This window comes from Sinocyclocheilus grahami, unplaced genomic scaffold, assembly GCF_001515645.1.
Source record: "Sinocyclocheilus grahami isolate Dianchi unplaced genomic scaffold, SAMN03320097.WGS_v1.1 scaffold84.1, whole genome shotgun sequence".
NCBI lineage: Eukaryota > Metazoa > Chordata > Actinopteri > Cypriniformes > Cyprinidae > Sinocyclocheilus > Sinocyclocheilus grahami.
The window spans coordinates 1,790,724-1,810,584 of record NW_015505263.1 but is presented as its reverse complement, the minus strand read 5'-3'; the positions used below and the strand labels follow the sequence as shown (position 1 = coordinate 1,810,584).

General features: G+C 36.4%; 1 protein-coding gene across 1 annotated transcript in view; it reads left to right on the top strand.

Moving 5' to 3' along the window:
* Positions 1–19,861, top strand: part of LOC107586647 (protein TALPID3) — an 89,618-nt gene that overhangs the window by 2,146 nt on the left and 67,611 nt on the right. The window contains exons 3-8 of the mRNA XM_016274101.1: positions 1,111–1,212; positions 5,686–5,909; positions 14,806–14,878; positions 15,250–15,519; positions 18,015–18,189; positions 18,413–18,586. Coding sequence (XP_016129587.1) covers positions 1,111–1,212; positions 5,686–5,909; positions 14,806–14,878; positions 15,250–15,519; positions 18,015–18,189; positions 18,413–18,586 — 1,018 coding nt within the window. The remainder of the gene's footprint in view (positions 1–1,110; positions 1,213–5,685; positions 5,910–14,805; positions 14,879–15,249; positions 15,520–18,014; positions 18,190–18,412; positions 18,587–19,861) is intronic.

Here is a 19,861-nt window from a genome sequence, read left to right as displayed (position 1 = left end):
CTGTCTGTCTGTCTGTCTGTCTGTCTGTCTGTCTGTCTGTCTGTCTGTCTGTCTGTCTGTCTGTCTGTCTGTCTGTCTGTCATTTACAGTACATGTGTGTGTGTATAGAAATGGTTTATACATTAAATATGTTTGTGGTAATTCCTATGTTTGGTTAATCCATTGTATTAAATACTTTACAAATGAAGGTACTTTATGATGTGATTATTGTTTTATTCTCTTTTTAATTTGCAATGCGGTAGACGCAAACCACACAATAAGATTTGTGCTGCTTCACAATAATACATAAAAATCAAGACTCAAAATAGTCATTTGTGTCTCTAAATTCCACTGAAGGCGGCGTAAAATATAGACTGTCTACTGGTATAAATGGTATAGCAAAATCTCTACCGACGGGCAAATTTTTACTGTCACACGAGATGTATATATATGAATGGGTATGATACACGATCATACCCATCCTGTCCAACTCTTGGCATTGATCAGCAGGTTTCTGGTCATTTAAAGTGGCCCGATGACAGTCGAAGTGTTGAGCTCCGAATTGAGTTAATCTGATTGGAGAGGAACCACTGATGAAATCAAGCCGAGACACGGAACCGAGACATTCGTGTCTCATTGACCAGACACCAATTTTTCCAATTGTTTCTTCCCTTTGCCTCCCACACTAATAAATTACAGCGCCTCTTCGTTCTTACCAAATGTGCCACTGCCTGTTTCCATCCATTACTGTCACCCTCGCTCTCCCAATAAGCCATTGAGTTTCCAGGCACGTCTTTTGCGACTGAAAAATTCCATCAGCCCAGAATAATGTAACATACAGCAAATGACACATTAGCATATAATTGAGGATGCATTTGAATGCTCTTTGGCCGCTGTCAGAGAAGCGTTTTATGGAATGTCACTTACATTGCAAACTATTATGTGCCTGTCCGCAATATCCCATAATTTTTAGGCCGTTCTACGAGTACAAAAGTGTTGTACAGGTACTAACATTTTTCCTCTGGTACATATTATTACTCGCTGACCTGTATTCTTTGCATATATGTGAAGTCCAAACTTCATTTTGTAGTTTGCAACTAAGACTCTGCATCTCGGTCCTTGTCCTTCCAGACTGCTGATGCGTTTCCTGTGCAGAATGCCAAGTCGACCCAGAACAACAGGAGCAGCCATCTCGCCACGGCCCCTCCTCCTTCCACAACCTCCATCTCCGTGGTAGGTTCCCATGGCAACCCCATCCTCTGCAGTTCCAGGTTTACGAGCCTTCTCCTCTGTGCAGTTTCTATCCACAACAACAGAATGACACAATTGTACCTTTTGTATCCTGCAATTTCAGTCCTGCTGTTATTCAGAGACCGCTCTGATAAATCAGTGTTATCACTCGTTTACACCTGGGCTTCAGAATAAATGTGCGGCGCCCCTCCCAAATGCAGCCACAGCAAATTTCAGGATTCGTTTTGTTAGGATTGTTTCTCTTTTTTTGTCAGAGTCAATAATTGCATCCACCGATTTTGGTTCCAAATTGTATGTGCTCAAAATGTTGAACTATAGAAATTACCACACTATACTTTTATGTATCTATCTGTCTGTGTCTCTTAAGAACAAATTTATACGCACATGTATTATGTAGACAACATGTTAAAGCAGTCATGCTGCTATTTTCTCCTTCTCGGAAGGCAAAGAGGTAGTCAAAACATCCGGTAGTGTGGGTTTTCCAGAAAATGTGAATACTCCCTGGACCGTGCCTCACGTAAATACTGCCGTGTATTGTGCATGTTATTTTGACAGACATCAATTTCAGGAGATTCAAGTTATGTGGATTTGATCGTAAGGTAATGATATTTTTATCCGACAAATATTAAGTGAAGTGATTGATGCCCATGAGTTATGTTGTTAGGGGGAAACTGATTTTGGGTTAAAATATGCTGGAGACATTATAAATGCTTTTTGCGTAATCAATATACTTGTTTCACAGAATGAAGTTCATTTCGTGGCTTAAATAAATTACAGTGGGGAAAAAAAGTATTTAGTCAGCCACCAATTGTGCAAGTTCTCCCACTTATCCACTGTACATGTTACTCAGAGGCTGACATGTTTGGCTTGTCAAAAATGTTACGTTCAGCTGTCGCAAATTCATTGAATTCATTTTTTTACCAGGAAAGGAGTGGTAAATGTGCATTTTAAGTTGTTTTTATAGTCTCTTATAACAAAAAAAATGTATTTCAAATGCAGATCTAAATAATATAATTACACTGTATATACATACATATATATATATACAGTGATGCTTGAAAGTTTGTGAACCCTTTAGAATTTTCTGTATTTCTGCAAATATACTCAAAACATCATCAGATTTTTACACAAGTCCTGAAAGTATACAAAGAGAATCCAGTCAAACAAAGGAGACAAAAATATATACTTTGACATTTATTTATCATGAAAAATGATCCAGTGTTACCTATCTGTGAGTGGCAAAAATATGTGAATATTTGCTTTCAGTATCTGGTCTGACCCGCTTTTGCAGCAATAACTGCAGCTAAACATTTCTTGTAACTGCTGACTTGGACTTGGCCATTCCAAAACATCAACTTAGTTCTTCTTTAACCATTCTTTGGTAGAGCGACTTGTGTGCTTGGGGTCGTTGTCTTGCTGCGTGACCCACTTTCTCTTGAGATTCAGTTCTCGGACGATGTCCAGACATTTTCCTTTAAAATTTGCTGGTATAATACTGAATTCGTTGTTCCATCAATGATGGCAAGCCGTCCTGGCCCAGATGCTGCAAAACAGGCCCAAACCATGATACTACCACCACCATGTTTCACAGATGGGATAAGGTTCTTATGATGAAATGCAGTGTTTTTCTTTCTCCAAACATAATGCTTCTAATTTAAACCAAAAAGTTATATTTTGGTCTCATCCATCCACAAAACATTTCTCCAATAGCCATCTTGCTTGTGCACATGATCTTTAGCAAACTGCAGACTGACAGCAATGTTATTTTTGGAGAGCAGTGGCTTTCTCCTTGCAACTCTGACATGGACACCATGGTTGCTCAGTGCTCTCCTGATGATGGAATCATGAAAATTAACATTAGCCAATGTGAGAGAGGCCTTTAAAGCCTTGTTCAGACTGTCTGCCCAAATCCGATTGAAATCCGATCATATTTAGATAGTCTGAACGGCAACGAACTACATGAAATCTGATTTTTGCAAATCCGTTTCGAGCTACATTTGTATGTAGTTTCAAATCGCATTCCTGGAAATCCGTTTCAGTCTGACCGCTCAGATCAGATTTAGCCTAGCTTTTTCACATTTTCACGCCACGTAAAAACGTCAGACGTTTTTTGTAGAAAACATAATGAACGTCTTTGCTGAAACAAGCTGGTGTTGTCAAGCAAAAAAAGACAATATACTGTTAGTATACGCACCTCTTTGAGTTTTGAAACCAGCTGAGACGGCAGCATGGAATAAAGACGCTCATTCCAACTTCCTGCGTTTCTGCCGCTGCCTCATAAGACAAAATCCATAATAATAATAATCCAGCGCGACGGCAAAATTTGCCATGTCGTAAGACAACATCTGTATTGCTAACTGAATTGCTGTTATTGTTGTTTTTAGCGTTGGCATAATAACGCAACGGCATTGCCATAGAAACCATCGCACATTCCGTAAAACGAAAGGGCGCTTATGGACACATCCAAATCGGATATGAACAGTTGCAATGCACTGTGGACAGTCAGTTATTCAAATCAGATTCCATCCGGATATGCACAAAATCGGATTTGGGCTGACAGTCTGAACGAGGCTTTAGTTGCTGAGAAGTTTCCCTGGGTTCCTTTGCAACCTCGCAGACTATTACACGTCTTGCTTTTTGAGGTGATCTTTGTTGGTGGACCACTCCTGTGAAGGGTAACAATGGTCTTGAATTTCCTCCATTGGTACACAATCTGTCTAAGATGGTATTGTAACATTTTCCAGCCGGATGAGCATCAACAGCTCTTTTTCTGAGGTCCTCAGAGAACTCCATTGTTCATGCCATGATTCACTTCCACATGCATGATCAAAATTGGATAGATACCTGTTTTTTTAAATAAAACGGCACACACTGACACCTGCTAATCATCCCATTAATTGAAAACACCTCTCAACAGATGGACTCTAATTTCACCTTCAAATTAACTGCTAATCCTAGAGATTCACATACGTTTGCCACTCACAGCTCATTTTCCTGAATAAATAAATGTCAAAAGTATATATTTTTGTTTGATTGGGTTCTCTTTGTCAGCCTTAAGTTCAGGACTTTCAGGACATGGAAATTTGATGATCTTTCGCAAGTTATGTTTATGCAGAAATATAGAAAATTCTAAAAGGTTCACAGACTTTCAAGCACCACTGTATTTATAAATATGAATTATCACACAACATACTTTAATCTGTCTCTCTGTTTGCCTATCTAAATGTAATAGATAGATAGATAGATAGATAGAACTCACTCTACCCTACAATTGGCAGATGATCTCGTAAACATCTTGCGGATGTGCCCCCATGCCCTCTTTCACTTAATAACACTCAGTATATCATAAGAACAGAAAGTACTGCTGCAAGAAAATCTATCAAAGCTCCTGATTAATTGTATTCTAGCGCCTCCGATGTGGCTGAATGTTTGACAGGAGCACAGGGTTGAGGTTAGAGAGTCCCTCGTCAAGGCGAGCCTGCCAGAGCAGCATCTGCCGGCCCATGTAATGGATTTATGGAGCTCTCCGACAGATTTATATTCAGGAGAGGATGAGAGGGAGAGACAGCCAAGGACCCTCGGCTGCCCACTTTCGTGCTTGCCGAGAAGGAACGTGACACGTATAATACAGGGAAAGATGCAGCAGTTCGGACGAGATTTACACGGGGCTAGTGCAGCAGTTACCTGTATTTGATCTTGAACTTGCACATTTCTAGTTTTTTAAAGGAATTAACACTTTTATTCAGCAGGGTGCATTCATTTAATCAAAAGTGACAGTAAAGATGTTACAAATTATTTCTATTTGAAATAAATGCTGTTCTTTTGAAGTTTCAACAAAAATATTAAGCAGTATATAGGAAATGTTTCTTGAGCAGCAAATCAGCATATTAGAATGATTTTTAAAGGATCACGTGACACTAAAAACTGCTGAAAATGCAGCTTTGCATCACAGGAATAAATCATATTTTATAATAGATTATTATAGATAACAGTTATTTTAAATTGTAATAATATTTCACAATATTTCAGGTTTTACTATATTTTGATAAAATAAATGCACATTTTAATCAAAAATTTGCTTAATTTATAATGAATTATTACAATAATATTTATTCTGTGTTATGCTAATAATATAGATCACCAATCAACTATTTAATAAGAATAAAATCTGTTTTGGAGTGAGACAGATGAAAATGTTGGCAAAGCAACTACTGGCATGTCAGCAAAAAATAAATAAAAATCCTGATCGTTGAGCCCTGAAAATGCTTCCGAACGCCTTTGGAAAAAAACAACAGCGCTCACCCTAATGGCTCATAGCAGCATTCCATTAAACATATTTATCATATTTATTCTCTGGAGTGGCTCTCTTACAAAGACAGTTTGTTTTTCCCCTCAAAATGTACACAGTCATTTAAATGCATCCAATATCTTTCAATCTTCCCTCCTCTCTCGCAGCCCCCAGAGCCGGTTGATGCGATTACCATCAGGGCTGCTCCTTTAAACAGACCCAGCATTCTGAAGAGCATCCAGCCGCCCACATCCATGTTTGAGGATGCAGGACTGGTCCTGAGGCAGGTGAGGCAGAGCAAGAAGGTTCTGGAAGAAAACCTGGATGCCATTTTGAGAGCCACAGATGGAGAGGTGCTTCACACGCAGTTAGAGGCACTGTCGAAAAACAGGTATGATATGTCCTTGTACATAAAAGTAGCAAAGTATTGTACAGTATGGACACTACCTTGATGGTGTTGGTCATTGTTTTTTGTTTGAATGCCATCGTATAAGAATACAGTGATCACCGAAACATAGTACTGCCACAGTGCTTTTTCTGTAAAAGGTAGTCTTTTTTGTCTTTTATTTTCGATTTCTCATGAGTACGAGTGTTGACATGGGGGAAAAATCCAGCACAAGAAATTGCTAGTCGTAAAGTGTAGCTCTGTAGCAAATTTCCCTGTGCCTCTGAGAGTGCTGCTGGTTAACTTCTGAATGTTTTCATGCTTCTGAAAGTTTGGCCATGCTGAGGCGGTGAACCGGTATGCGATTTTGATTGACAGCTGGCCTCAGAGCACACTCCAGGCAGGAAAGGGCTAAGCCAAACGGAACCATCACCATGATTGGCATCTGTCAGAGGAGGCCTCTACCCAGATGCTGCCAAAGCGACGCTCCATCTCAATATATTCCCCCCGTAACATCACCTCTGAGAGCAGGGCACACTATCACCTGAGGTTAACAGCTCTGCCATCACATTAAACCCCACACAGAATATTATATTAAAGTTTCTAACAAAAAGGCAAGCACGTTTGTCAGCCACGTGGGGTTTTAATCAAATTCGAATGCTCGCTATTCTACAAAGATTATCACAGTTTTAGCTTTTATGAACTGTATTAATCTTTGGGCAAGTGGTTCGCAATTCAAATACATCTTTCCATCACCAATTTTTCTTTGAGAGGAGTGCGTGACTTGTTGTCAATCAGTCCTAGTCATAGTACAATTAATGGAATCGTTCAACTAAACATTTATTTTTTTGAAGAATATTTATGCAAATCTTTCACAGAACAACCATTTAAAAAATGTGTATGTACTTATTCCAATCCTATAGTTTTTTTTCTATCTATCCATCTATCCATCTATCTATCTATCTCTCTCTCTCTCTCTCTCTCTCTCTCTGTCTGTCTGTCTATATAAACAAATTACATTTTTAGTTCTGTAGCACTGTGATGGGTGATTAGTAATTAAATATGCAAAAAGAAACAAAAAAACACTATGAAAACATGTCATTTTAATTAACATATTTTCATTAAGAATATATAAAACTATAAAGCAATTTTTAAATAGGCACCAAATACAAATTTGTTTGCATATGTATGCATCACATTTTTTTGTGGTCAACATGAGGTTGAGAGTAAATGATGACAGACTTTTTTGTTATGGAAAAAGCTGTGTGAAGACTTCAAAAAAGTCGTCTTTTGTGTTTCACAGATAAAAAAATAACCACATTTTGGAATGAGTTTAGGTATGACACTTTCATATTCAGGTCAGTGAAGTCAGACCTGCACCTCGGTCACAGCATGGTGTCGTCGGTACAGACTCTCCACCAGGAGATTATGTCACTGTGAATTATTATGAGTTCGCTTTTGTTTGCAGCTTTTAAAACGCATAACGCTCAGAGCCAGGCGAAGCGGTTAGAGGGATGTTTTTGCTGGGGTAGAGTCTCTCAGAGAGGAGTAATGCTTTATAGCAGGAGGTCAGACTCAATCTTACCATTCTGCCTGCTCTCAATGTGACATTACTCCAGATCCCCCAGGCACAGAGCAGCTAATGGCTTGTGATACACCACGAGCCATAGTCGCTGCCCACATCATGCACATTTCCAGAGATACAGAGAGAGATCGAGACATGGCAGCGGCGGAGTGCTAAAGCAGCAGTTTAAAAACTGAAATGGAGAAGGCCGCCCCAGGACTGCTGTCTATTATATGATGCGGAGGCTGTGAGAGCAGAAAGAACAGCAGTCTTCTCGCTTTTACCTCAGGCTCAGAGCAAAGTCAGTGCTGGAAAGATCACAGGGAACCGTTTGATACCCAAATATTTTACAGTATTGTAATTAGTGGTCGACTGATACACGCTGGGCTACAAAAGTCTGAGGCCACTAGTGAAAGTGCTTCTGTTTTACCTTCTTTCTAATTTAGTACAAATTTGATCATTACAAATTAAATTGTCAGCGTAACAAATTTAGTAGAATGTTGAATTTGTGACTCCTGTTGCTTTAACAACAGCAACATTCAAGCTGACATGAACAAAAACTGATTTCCAAATTGAAAATTAGTTTTTGAAACACAGGGTTTCTTTTTAAATAGATCATATTTATTATTATTATTTATTTATTGTTGTTATTATTTTTATTTTATGATGATGATTATTGATGATGGCCATAAAAATATAATAATAATAATAATATGATTATTATTATTTTATTATGGTGATTATTATTGCTGTTATGGTCATCATCCTAAATAACAACAATTTCAGCAATTTTTGGATATCTAATTTGCTAATAATAATAATAACAAATTTGATTAGTTAAAAAAAATCTTAAATATAATAATAATAATTTATTATTGTTTAATTTTTGCAATAGTTCAATGTCTAATTTACTAATAATAACAAATTTGTTTAGTAAAAAACTGAAATAAAATAATAAAAATAACAACAATAATATATTTCAGCATTTTTAGTTTCATGTGCTAATTATAACAACAACATTGGTTGTTGTTGTTGCTGATAATATATACTAATACTACTACTAATAATAATTAGTGCTGTCAAAAGATTAATCATGATTAATCGCATCCAAAATAAAAGTTTTTGTTTACATAATACTGTGTGTACTGTGTATATTTATTATGTAAATATAAAGACACACACAAACAACATATATTTTGAAAATATTTACATGCATACATTTATATTCATATAAATGATATCATATATAAATATATTTAATATATAAACAACATATTTTTCTTAAATATATACATGCATTTGTGTATATTTATATATACACGATTATATGCGATTAATCGTTTGACAGCACTTATAAGAATAAATTATTTTTAGCATGTTTGTGTCTCATTTGCTAATAATAATGATGGGAATGTTTTTTGTTGTTGATGATGATGATGATGATTATAATTATATAAGGGGAGAGGGGAAAGCTAGCGCTTCTGTTAATTTGGAGGCATAGTTTTTTAGCTGAAATATTTTAAATATATTGATATCATTTGATATGGCTGATAAATGACCAAATATCATCTTACATATCAACAGTATCATATCTAAATCTAATCAGTATTTTAATATCATTTTAAATATTAAATACATTATTTACATGAAAGGAGTTTGTCCTGTTTGTTTTGTTGACACTGTGCTTTTGTTTTAAGCTGAAAGCTTCACCGCAGCCCAACACCGGTGGGGTCTGCTTTTTCGTCCCCCTCCGACACCTCTCAAACCCCTCTCAGTATCTAAACTCCTCAACCAAAATGTCAGCCTCAATGTTAATTGTCTCCAAAATGGCAGGCGCAATCAGCCTCGCGTGTGCATGAAAACACAAGCGCGCTGATTGATGCGGCTGCCTCTCCCTGCTCTAATAGCTTTGATCTTTTCCTCAGCTGAAAGGTCGCAGGGATTGAGGTGCCAGATGCTGTTCTGCTCTCCCCCGTTCACCGGTTTAGCCCGCGCTGCAGCGAGAGAGCGCTTCACGTCGTGCTTTATGCGCAGGGCTTGATAGATTCATTCATTTGAGGAAGTGACACTGCAAAACGAGTCTGAAGTTCAATTTTATTCCCGCCATCCATCGCGGTGAAATATTAATGAGGGCATTTGCAAACGTGAAACTTTCAGATCTTTTTTTATTCTCCTTCATTATGCGCCGTGACCCCCCTCCGAAAAAGTTACACCTCACACTTGGATAAAGGCAATATTTTCTCAGTTTGAGTTTCAATGACTTTGTAATTGTAATTATCCCATGTACTGAAATCTCATGAAGGCTGTTGCATAATTCAACAGATGGCGGAGACTTTGGCTTTCGGAGTGAGTAGTGAAATTTATCACTTCTCTCGCTGCTTCGAACTGACTTTCTTGATGTTTCCTGCCGTCTCTGCTCATAATAGTTATGGCTTCTTTCTGTCAGTAGCTGAGGCTTGGAGTTCGACCTGTATTATGTTCACGTTTCCCGTCGACTTACATAATAACTTTCAAGTGAAAAGACAGTCTTATTATCGAGTTATGTAATTGGTAGTTGTGTCAACTGCTCCTCAAAGAGCGCTTGATGATTCCGGTAATTACCCTGAGAATTACATCCGTTATTAACCTAAGAGATTATGTGCTTTTATCGTTCATCAGGGACCAAGTGTTTGGGTTTGATGTCTGCTGAAGTCACTGATTTCTAGACGGTTATACTCTTGATATTGTGTCGAGTATTTCGCTTTGAAATCGTTTCGCTTCTGTTTTTATTCGCTTTTGATCTTACTGTACTTTAGCAATATAGTACCAGTCGTTTTATGTGTTTGTGTTGCAAGTGCGTCATCTGTGCTAAGAATGTGCAAATTTACTGCACATGCAAACATTTCTGTAAAACCTTTCAATGTTTTTAAAAGAAGTCTCTTATGCTCATCAAGGCTGCTTTTATTTGATTAAAAAACTTAAGTGCTGTAATATTGTGATGTTATTACAATTTACGTTTTGCTGCTCAAGAAACATTTCTTATTATTATAAATGTCGAAAACGGTTGTAGAAAGGTCAAAAGGTCACATCATTTATTTGAAATAGAAAACTTTTTTTGAATAAATTTTAATTAAATTAATGTGTCTTTGCTGAATAAAAATATTCATTTCTTTAAAAAAAAAAAAAAAGAAGTCCACCCAAAAATTCTGAAAATCAAAATTCTGTCATCATTTACTCTCACACTCATGTTCACCAGAAAAAAAAAAAGCCTACATATGCAAACAAATTTGTATTTGGTGCCTTAAAATGATATCATATTTAATTACTAATCACCTATCACATTATGTTACAAAACTAAAAATGTACTTTGTTTAGATAGATAGATAGACAGACAGACAGATAGACAGACGATAGATGGACGGATGGACGGACGGACGGACGATAGATAGATAGATAGATACTGTGAAGATAGATAGATAGATACTGTAGATAGAGATAGATAGATAGATAGATACTGTAGATAGAGATAGATAGATAGATCGATAGATAGATACTATAGATATAGATAGATAGATAGATAGATACTATAGAGATAGATAGATAGATAGATAGATAGATAGATACTATAGATATAGATAGATAGATACTGTAGAGATAGATAGATAGATAACATTTTAATGTTTTTTTGTAATTTTTATAAATAATTCTTTATAGATTTTTTTATTATGTATTTAGATATTTGAATTCCAGTTGTAAATATTTTATCTATAATTTTTGGTAGCATAAATTTGTAGCAAACCAGCTTTTAAATGAAACTATTTCAACTATATACGGTACACTCATAACTCTTATTCTGATATTTGCCCATCAGCAGTGATTAAGGCTTCTTTTATCTCTTTCTGGAGCCTCCAAGAGTTTTTACATGCGCTCATTTCGTTCTCTCCAGATCTCTCATGAATTTCTCAGTTTTTGCGGAGGGAATGTGAATAAAGCGAGGTGCTAAATAGTCTTTACGGCTCATTTTCCACTTTTTCCCCTCCCGAGAAGCCCAAATTTACTGGATAATGAGTTTAAAGGGGCTCAGTTGAAGAACGGTGAAGAAAATGGCGGTAGTCAAAAGAGGTTAATTGAAGGTCATTCTCGCCGCTCGAATCAATTGTGCTCCATTTGGAATCACAAGTGTCTTCAAGCATCATCTGATTAGGCGAATTCATCACACGGCAGACGCTCGGCAGACACACGGGAGGTGTCGCGCTGTGACAGGGCTTTTATGGGCAGCCAGGGTCTTCATCTGAGAGTCTGTTTGTGTCGAGAGCGGCTTGTGAGATTTTGCGGGCAGCTGTGTGTGTCCGTGGATCAGTGAGTCCTTGTGTCTTCTGTTTTTCTGTGGCTAACTCTTTGTGTGTGTGTTTGTGGACAGGGTCCATTGGATGTTGGGTAAGGATCAGTAGAGCTTCATTCTCTTTGTGTTTTTTTTTTCCATGGCCAGCTGTTGTAGGTCTCAGCCCAGGCTCAGAATCTGCACATCTGAACCTCTGGCACTTTCTCTCATCAGCATCTCTACCAGGCTCTGGCCTCTGGCTCCATTGGGAGGCCTCCCTTTATGCTGCATCGTGTGTAATATCTATCAACACACAATCCTAATTGCACTTATACATCGGATCGAAAAGAGTAGGTTTTGATGTTGTGGAAAAAGCAATGACAGTTTCAATTTTCATTGATCAATGGTAGGGATGGATCATCCATTAACCGACTAGTCAATTAGAGAATATGACTACATTAGCAGTTGTTAATAATAATAATGATGATAATAATAATATTTTTTTCTAATATTTAATTATCATTTTTTCAATTTCTTTTAATTATTTTACAAATATTTTTAATATAGCCATATATGTTTTAATAAAAATAAGTTAACAACAACAATTATTCTTACGTTTTTTCAATATTATTATTTTATGTATGGTTTTATTATTTAATTTGTTTTTAATTTTTTATTAATTGTGTGTGTGTGTGTGTGTGTGTGTATGCATGTAATATCCTTTTCTAGTTTTTAATTATTTCAAAAATATTTTCTTATTTTATATCCATTTAATAAAAATATGGTAATAATAATAACAACAGTAATAATTATGATGTTTTTCTAATTGTTATGCATTTAATTATTATGTGTTTATTTGTATTTAGTAATAGTTTGTTATTAATGGTTATTAATTATTTTTTAATGGTTTGATTATTAGCTTCAGTGCATTAATGCTGACATTCTGACAGTGTTCTATACTTCAGCAGCTCAGCAAAATCCTATCTGAAAAGTTACAATTCTTCCCATTTAAATCAGTGTTGTTGTTGCCAGAGACATTTAGATGAATGTCGTTGGCATCACGTCACGCTGTTTTTTGAGCATCCCACCATGAGTGTTGCATTTTAGGGAAATATGTTGTGGTGCACATCCCTAGTTTTCCCTCATTCCCTCATCTTTTGGCTTCATGAGCGTCACTTACAGAAACCCTTGCGTTGTTTCCTTTAGGTTCTAATGACATCCCTTCACTTGGATTTGCAGCGTGTTTTTTTTCTTTTGGCGTAGCATGAACTCTGGTGTGCCCTTAAACACAAACCCACATAAGCACACACTTCCTTTTTCAGCTCTTATAAACCCTCTGAGCAGAAATTCAGAGATGAAAAGAGGAAAAGGGAAGCAAGCATTAGATACATGGGCTGTTGGCGGTTCAAAGCAGCAGTTGGACGGCATGCTGGGATTGTCACTCGTCTCCTCATCTCTATGATTTATACAGTGCAATAAGTGATGCAGAGATGGGCTAACAGGCCAATAGACAGCAGGGCATTAGCATAATGTGTGCAGCGGAGAAACGCTGGAAGACTGTTGCGTCTTTAAACGCAGTATGCCACATTTAGATTAGCTCTGCCTGCAGATGTCTTCCCTCGTTGGGATTGGGGATCTCAGGCATTCAGGATATGAAAATTAAAAAAACACTATGCTCACAGAAGTCCAGCTAACTGTGTTTTTTTTTGTCCCCGTTTATGACAAAATATGCACTGCAGCGCAAATCTGGTTTCCAATCCGTTCAGTTAATTTAGAAGATTTATCTAACTGTAATCTTACAGTTGAAGATTGGATGCATACATTTTGTTCATGTTTTGAGATAAATGTATCTCTGAAAGAATTTAAGTTAATCCAGGAGGATTTTTTTGCAGATGTCAATAGCCTATAGTTTTTACTTTTAATTAACAAGCTACTGGAACAAATATGACAAATATTTTTTTATTTGTTTTGCAGTAATTAAAATCATATTGTTTGGATATAAAAGATGTTTAGTACTTTTGAAACTTACCTTCAAAAAGAGTTCAATGTTTAAATTGGAAAATGTACGGTAAGGTCTAATAGATCCGGTATTGATCTCTTAAAACTGATACTCATCATAAAAAAATGCGTAAAGTAAAATAGCGCATTGCCTTTAATAATAATGCATATTGTACAGCTCTAATATTGACATTAGCGTTCAAAAGTTCAGGTAGATTTTTTAATGTTTTTGAAAGAAGTCTCTTCTTTTACCAATGCTGCATTTATTTGATTAAAAAATACAGTAAAAACAGTAATAGTGTGAAATGTTAGTAAATGTTTTCTATTCATATATTATTCTTTGTTATACTGTTTTATGTTCATTTCTATTTTAATATATTTTAAAATGTAATTGATTTCTGTGAATTTTCAGCATCATTACTCCAGTCAGACAGTGTCCCATTATTCTTCAGAAATCATTCTAATATGCTGATTTGTGCTCAAGAAACATTCATTATTATTATCAATGTTAAAAACATTGAAAGCCATGTTATGTGTATTTTTTCAGGATTTTTTAAATAATAAAAAGTTAAAAAGAGCAGCATTTATTTGAAATACAAATGTTTTGTAACATTATAAATAGTTTAACTGTCACTTCTGATCATATTAATGCATCCTTGTTAAATAAAAGTATTAATTTCTTTAAAAATAATAATATAAGTCTCCATTTCATGCACTGCACACATTCACTCCATTTAAATTCTCTTAATTTAGCTTGGCTTTATTTAGCAATTCATGATTAAAGATTTGTGTTTGTGCATTCCCTTCCAAATACTAAATGAAATTAACAGCTCGGGGTAAATTAATCTCTAAAAGTAGCTGAAAATTGACCCTGAAGCTTTACCATATAAAGCACTAGAATGACTAACCGTGCCTGGAGCAACACAACAAGGTTTACCATCAGGAAAAGTAGCTCTGTTGCTCGAGTTTATAGATGAATCGTTTTTTTTCTGTCATGTCTTTGAAGACGTTGACGGCCTGTCATGTGTCTTGTCCTGTAGAGATGTCGGTGAAGAGCTGAGGATAAAGAAGACAGTTGATGCCTGGATCAATACACTCAGCAAGGAGATTCAGGTGAGTTGAACTGAAAGATTTAGTCTCTTTTTCTGCCTTCAAATGCAATCTGGTGTTTCTGCACAATCTGTCACTGTTCTTTGTTCTCCGAAATACTGTTTTAAAAGAGAAAATATTTGAATAATCGTTAGTGCTTTTTGCCTTTGATAATGCTTGGCATTGAGCAGAGGTCTGCGATTGCTTTTCCAAGTAATCACGTTTATGATTACTTACCTGGCAGACAAAAAAACGGACAAAAACTCACCACATAGCACATCAAAAATGTGCTTTTTTTTTTGTTTATATTACAGTGCACAATCCATTGAGCACACATTCAAGTGTTTGTGACTGCAAGGTCCTCTGTCTCTTTCTCCTTCTCATTATCTTGGCAGGATGAGCTGGCGAGGGAGAGCTCTGAGAGGATTGTGGAGAGGAGCGATGCTGCAGTCTCTAAAGTGGTGCAGCAGGGCCAGGGGAGCAGGAGCGGACGTGTGGCTGGTCCGAGAGGGGGAGGAAGAGGAAGAGGGGGAGGTGAAACCTCTGCGGCAGACAAGAAAACCTCTCTGAGAGGCTCGGTTAGAGCACAAGCAGAAAACACACTGGCACACAGCAAACAACCCGCTCTGTCTGTCAGAACCAGACCTGAAGGGAAGCGAGAGTCGGTGAGCTGGATTCTATCAGTGTTATCTAATGCAGTGCCAAATGTGTTCACAGTAACCAGACTCCTCTGATGATCTGTTGCAATAACTAATGAGCTGCCTACTTAGAAATCATATTGCTGACAATTCCAGATAGGAGGCTGTGAAATAGGATTCCTCATTTCGGTCAAATTCGAAGAGGGCCGTTCACACAGAACGTGGGTAGACGCCACACAGTAGTATCCAGCTACGGCGCTGATAGAAAAGATGGCAGGGTCTTGAGATATATTTTTTTTTAAAGATGAATGTTTTAACTCAACAACGCATCTTTAAAAATATTGCTGATGAGGGTTTTAGGGTGTCTCTGGAAAGTTAGAAAGAAAAAAATTATACAAAATATATTTTTAGGAATAATATTAATTGGAAAACATTTGATTGAAACTCTTTTTCTTTTGGTTTATACATATTTCTCTAATAATGGATAGAAAAAGATACACTTATTAGAAATATATAGTGTGTGTGTGTGTATACACACAGACAGACAGACAGACAGACAGATAGATAGATAGATAGATAGATAGATAGATAGTTACTCAAATGTTTTCTTTTTTAAATTTATTTTACTGTGTATAGTACATTCTACTGTATATTTAATTTTAGATGTATTATTTACAATTAATCATTGTGATTAAGTAGAATTAGTGATTTCTTTAATATTAAGTGAATAGCTTAATAATGTAAGTAATTTATGTGGTAGATAGATAGATAGATAGATAGATAGATAGATAGATAGATAGATAGATAGATAGATTATTAACATTATAACCAGCCATTCTAACAGTCACTTCTATCAGCCAAACGAAAACTATCAGAAATAAACCAGATTGTCAAAATCACTTCTTAGATTTAAACATGTTTATTATTAAATCTAATTCTGAATTATTGAATGCCTTTCAGTTTTACAGCCCTCAGCCAGTATTTTCTGATACCATTAAAAAAATTATAAAATAAATAAAATCGGAATAGAAATATAAGATTCTCTGAAATCAGCATGTTTTGGGGTTCTTGGCATTAAAAAGTTTGAAAGCTTACTGTACGAGGATTCATTTGGGTTTGGATGCTGCCTATGTAGGCAGTAGATTATAATTATATGACACTAGAGCTTTATAATTGGCTATTTGGCTGTGGTCCAAATCATCTGTCTGTTCTATTGAAACTGATAATGAACTGTAGGATCTGCTAACCTGTTTGTTTGCAGTGTTTATTCCTGTATGTGTTGTTTACTTTTCACCATGACCTGACAAGCTCACAACACTCCCAAAATGGCCCATCTGGATGTAAACACTGTAGCTCAATATTTCTCTGTGTCTCAGTGGCATTTTCTCTAAATGAGCCGCTTTGAGCACCCATATGTTGCCCCAACACTAATTTGCTAAAAATAAAGAGCGAGAAGACAAGAGGCAGGCCTGTCTTATCTGTGTTTGGCACAAGCCTGGTCCTGTTAATGGCCGTCCACGTTGCCCGGTGTCTGTGTGGATGATTCTTAACCTAGCAACACATCCAGTGGCTATCTGAAGGTTACTATGTGTGGAGTTCAGGCATTTAATTGCTGCTATCGGTAAAGGTTCAGTCACTGCAGACAACAGAGCACACAGTTACAAAAGGTTGAGCGTTATTTTGCTGGAGATGCTCTGGGGTTGCCATGAGTTTTAGATGAAACTAAATGAAATCCAAATGGCAATGTCACACTTTACATAAGCAGTGTTATCATTTTCTACTTTTTAAACACATCCTGATCAGTCTTTCAGCGTGTAGTCGTTATATATCTATATATTTAGTATATTGTGTAATGTTTGCTGTAGATATGAGTGTTTTTTTATACATATACGTATCAGTGTATAGAAGTATAATGTACCATGTTTACCATAGAAATTAGTGTATAATATACTATAGTATTAGTATATTATATTCTCCATATATAAATATATAAGATCATTATGATTATAGCGTATCATAGTTTACCAAAGAAATACTTTTATTCTGCAAGGACACAGCATGTTGATCAAAAATGGCAGTAAAGACATTTCTAATGTTACAAAATATTTCTATTTCAAATAAATGCTGTTCCTTTGAACTTCCTATTCAAATAAAATTTAATGAATAAATCAAATAAAATAATCCTGAGTCTTGGTTTCAAAAAATATTAGTAAAACCTGCTGAAAATTCAGCTTTGCATTACAGGAATAATTACAATTTTAAAATATAGTCAAATAGAAAACAGTTATTTTAAATTGTAATAAAATGTTTTTACTGTAATTTTATTCAAATTAATGCAGCTTTGTTGAACGTAAGTGGCTTACCATAGTTCACCATGTTTACTGTAGATATGAGTGTACTGTATCATTGTATAAAGTGCCATGTTTACCATGCAAATAAGAGTTTCACAGTATGAAATGCAATGTTTGCTATTATAAAACTTGTTACACAGTTTGTTGATCTAGTGAATATTATTCTTTCAGGCTCAGCCGGTTGTGCTAAAATCTCAGGATGATCAGGAGTATCTGGCGAGGCTGTATGGAAAACCCCTTTATGATGGTCATCGACGAACGCTTAAAAAAAGCCCTTACCTTCGATTCAACTCCCCCACGCTGAAATCCAAACCGCACCGACCAAAAGTAGTAGAGGCTGTCAAAGGTAAGGTGAAGGTCTTCAAGTAGAAATGGCCATTCTCCAATGGTCTTTTACGTTTTGTTACCAAATATATGGCTTTATTTTTTAATAGGGACATTTGGTTGGCTGTACTGCCTAGTAACGTCCAAAGTAGTCTTGAAAAAGAATCGTGATCACCCCTAATTTAGCCTTTTCTGTCCAAGTTCTTGTATGTTACTTGTCCCTCCCTTTTCGTTCTTTCATATAGGGGTGAAGATGAAGTCATCTAAAACCCAAACTAGCCAGTTTGGGGATGTTGTTCCTGCGCTGCAGTCTTCAGTCTCTGAGCCCCATTTCCTGTTCAGCCCCAGTGATCCTGCCCAACAGCAGCAGCCTGGCTCTCCAGTGCGAGGTTACCTCATTCCCATGGCCATACCTTTAGGTAAGCCACCATTAGCATGCGTAGAAATCATTCACTGCTAGGCCTTTGTGGTTGGGGGGGTCTAATTAGATTTTTTTCTGATAAAAATTATAATTGTGATTTAAAATGCAGGTTTGCTGTGTTTGTAAAACCACACAATTTGGCCAGAATGTTGTGATTATATGTCAGTATGGCTATGCACTACTACTACTACCAATAATATCTATTATTATTGTTGTTGTTGTTATTATTATGTAAAATATAAACATATTTAAGAAAAAATATAAGAAAAAAAAAAATAATATTTTATTTTACATTACAACTGTAAAATTTCAATACTAATATTTATGGTTGTCTTAATTTCTTCATTTCAAACGTTAAATCTTTGAAAATGTATTTTGACAAAAAACCACAGGAAGCCCTTAAAGCCTCTTTTTTGGTTTGGGAACAAGTTTGGGAACATGGTGCATGTTGTGTTTGACGTTAAAGTGACCCAAACTCAGAGCAGATGCAGGGATTCACGCTGAAGCACGCAGCTCATATTATTTATTTCATTAAATCACAGCCTTTGTCATTTGATTATCGCACTAAGCCGTATTGCAATTTTGGTTTTATTTCAAATAATCGTGCAACTCTGCTGACCTTATTTTTGCGTGGTCCATTAAGACAACATTTTTGATAATAATGGGAGTTTTGTTGTGTTTGTAACCTTGTGAGTGAAATTATTTGAGACAGAATTTGCATCAGGATTTTTTAATGATGCCTAAACACTATATAGCTTCGATTTGAGATGCATTCCTGTCTTTTGATTGCAACAAATACACACAGAACCAATTACACAGTGTTTGCTGTTCGGTGTCCCTTAAACCTCTGACCATTCTTAAAGAAAGACGTCCGATGCGGCATGAATGGTTGCGACAGCCTCCACATGCTGCAGTCATAAAGCGTCTCTCCTCCGGCTGGCTCCGAGCACACGGGAGCATTAAAGAATGGACTTAATTGGACAGACATTTCAGCGGTGTGAGTTTAGCTCTTAATTATGGCTGCCTCTCCACTCGTTAAAAAGCCTTCCTATGCCGCTCTCGTTTAATCACTTCACTGTCAGGGACATTAATGCCTTTCTATTACGCTCTCATTTTCCCGCTTCCAATCACTGCGAGCTTCATCTCAGGTCCGACCTTGTGAGGTTGAAGGTAATTCTGTTTATTAGCCCGACCAGCCATATGTATGAAAACACTGTCATGCTTTACGAGGGCACTTTTTAGGGCAGTAATTGCAAATAGCCAATTGAAAACA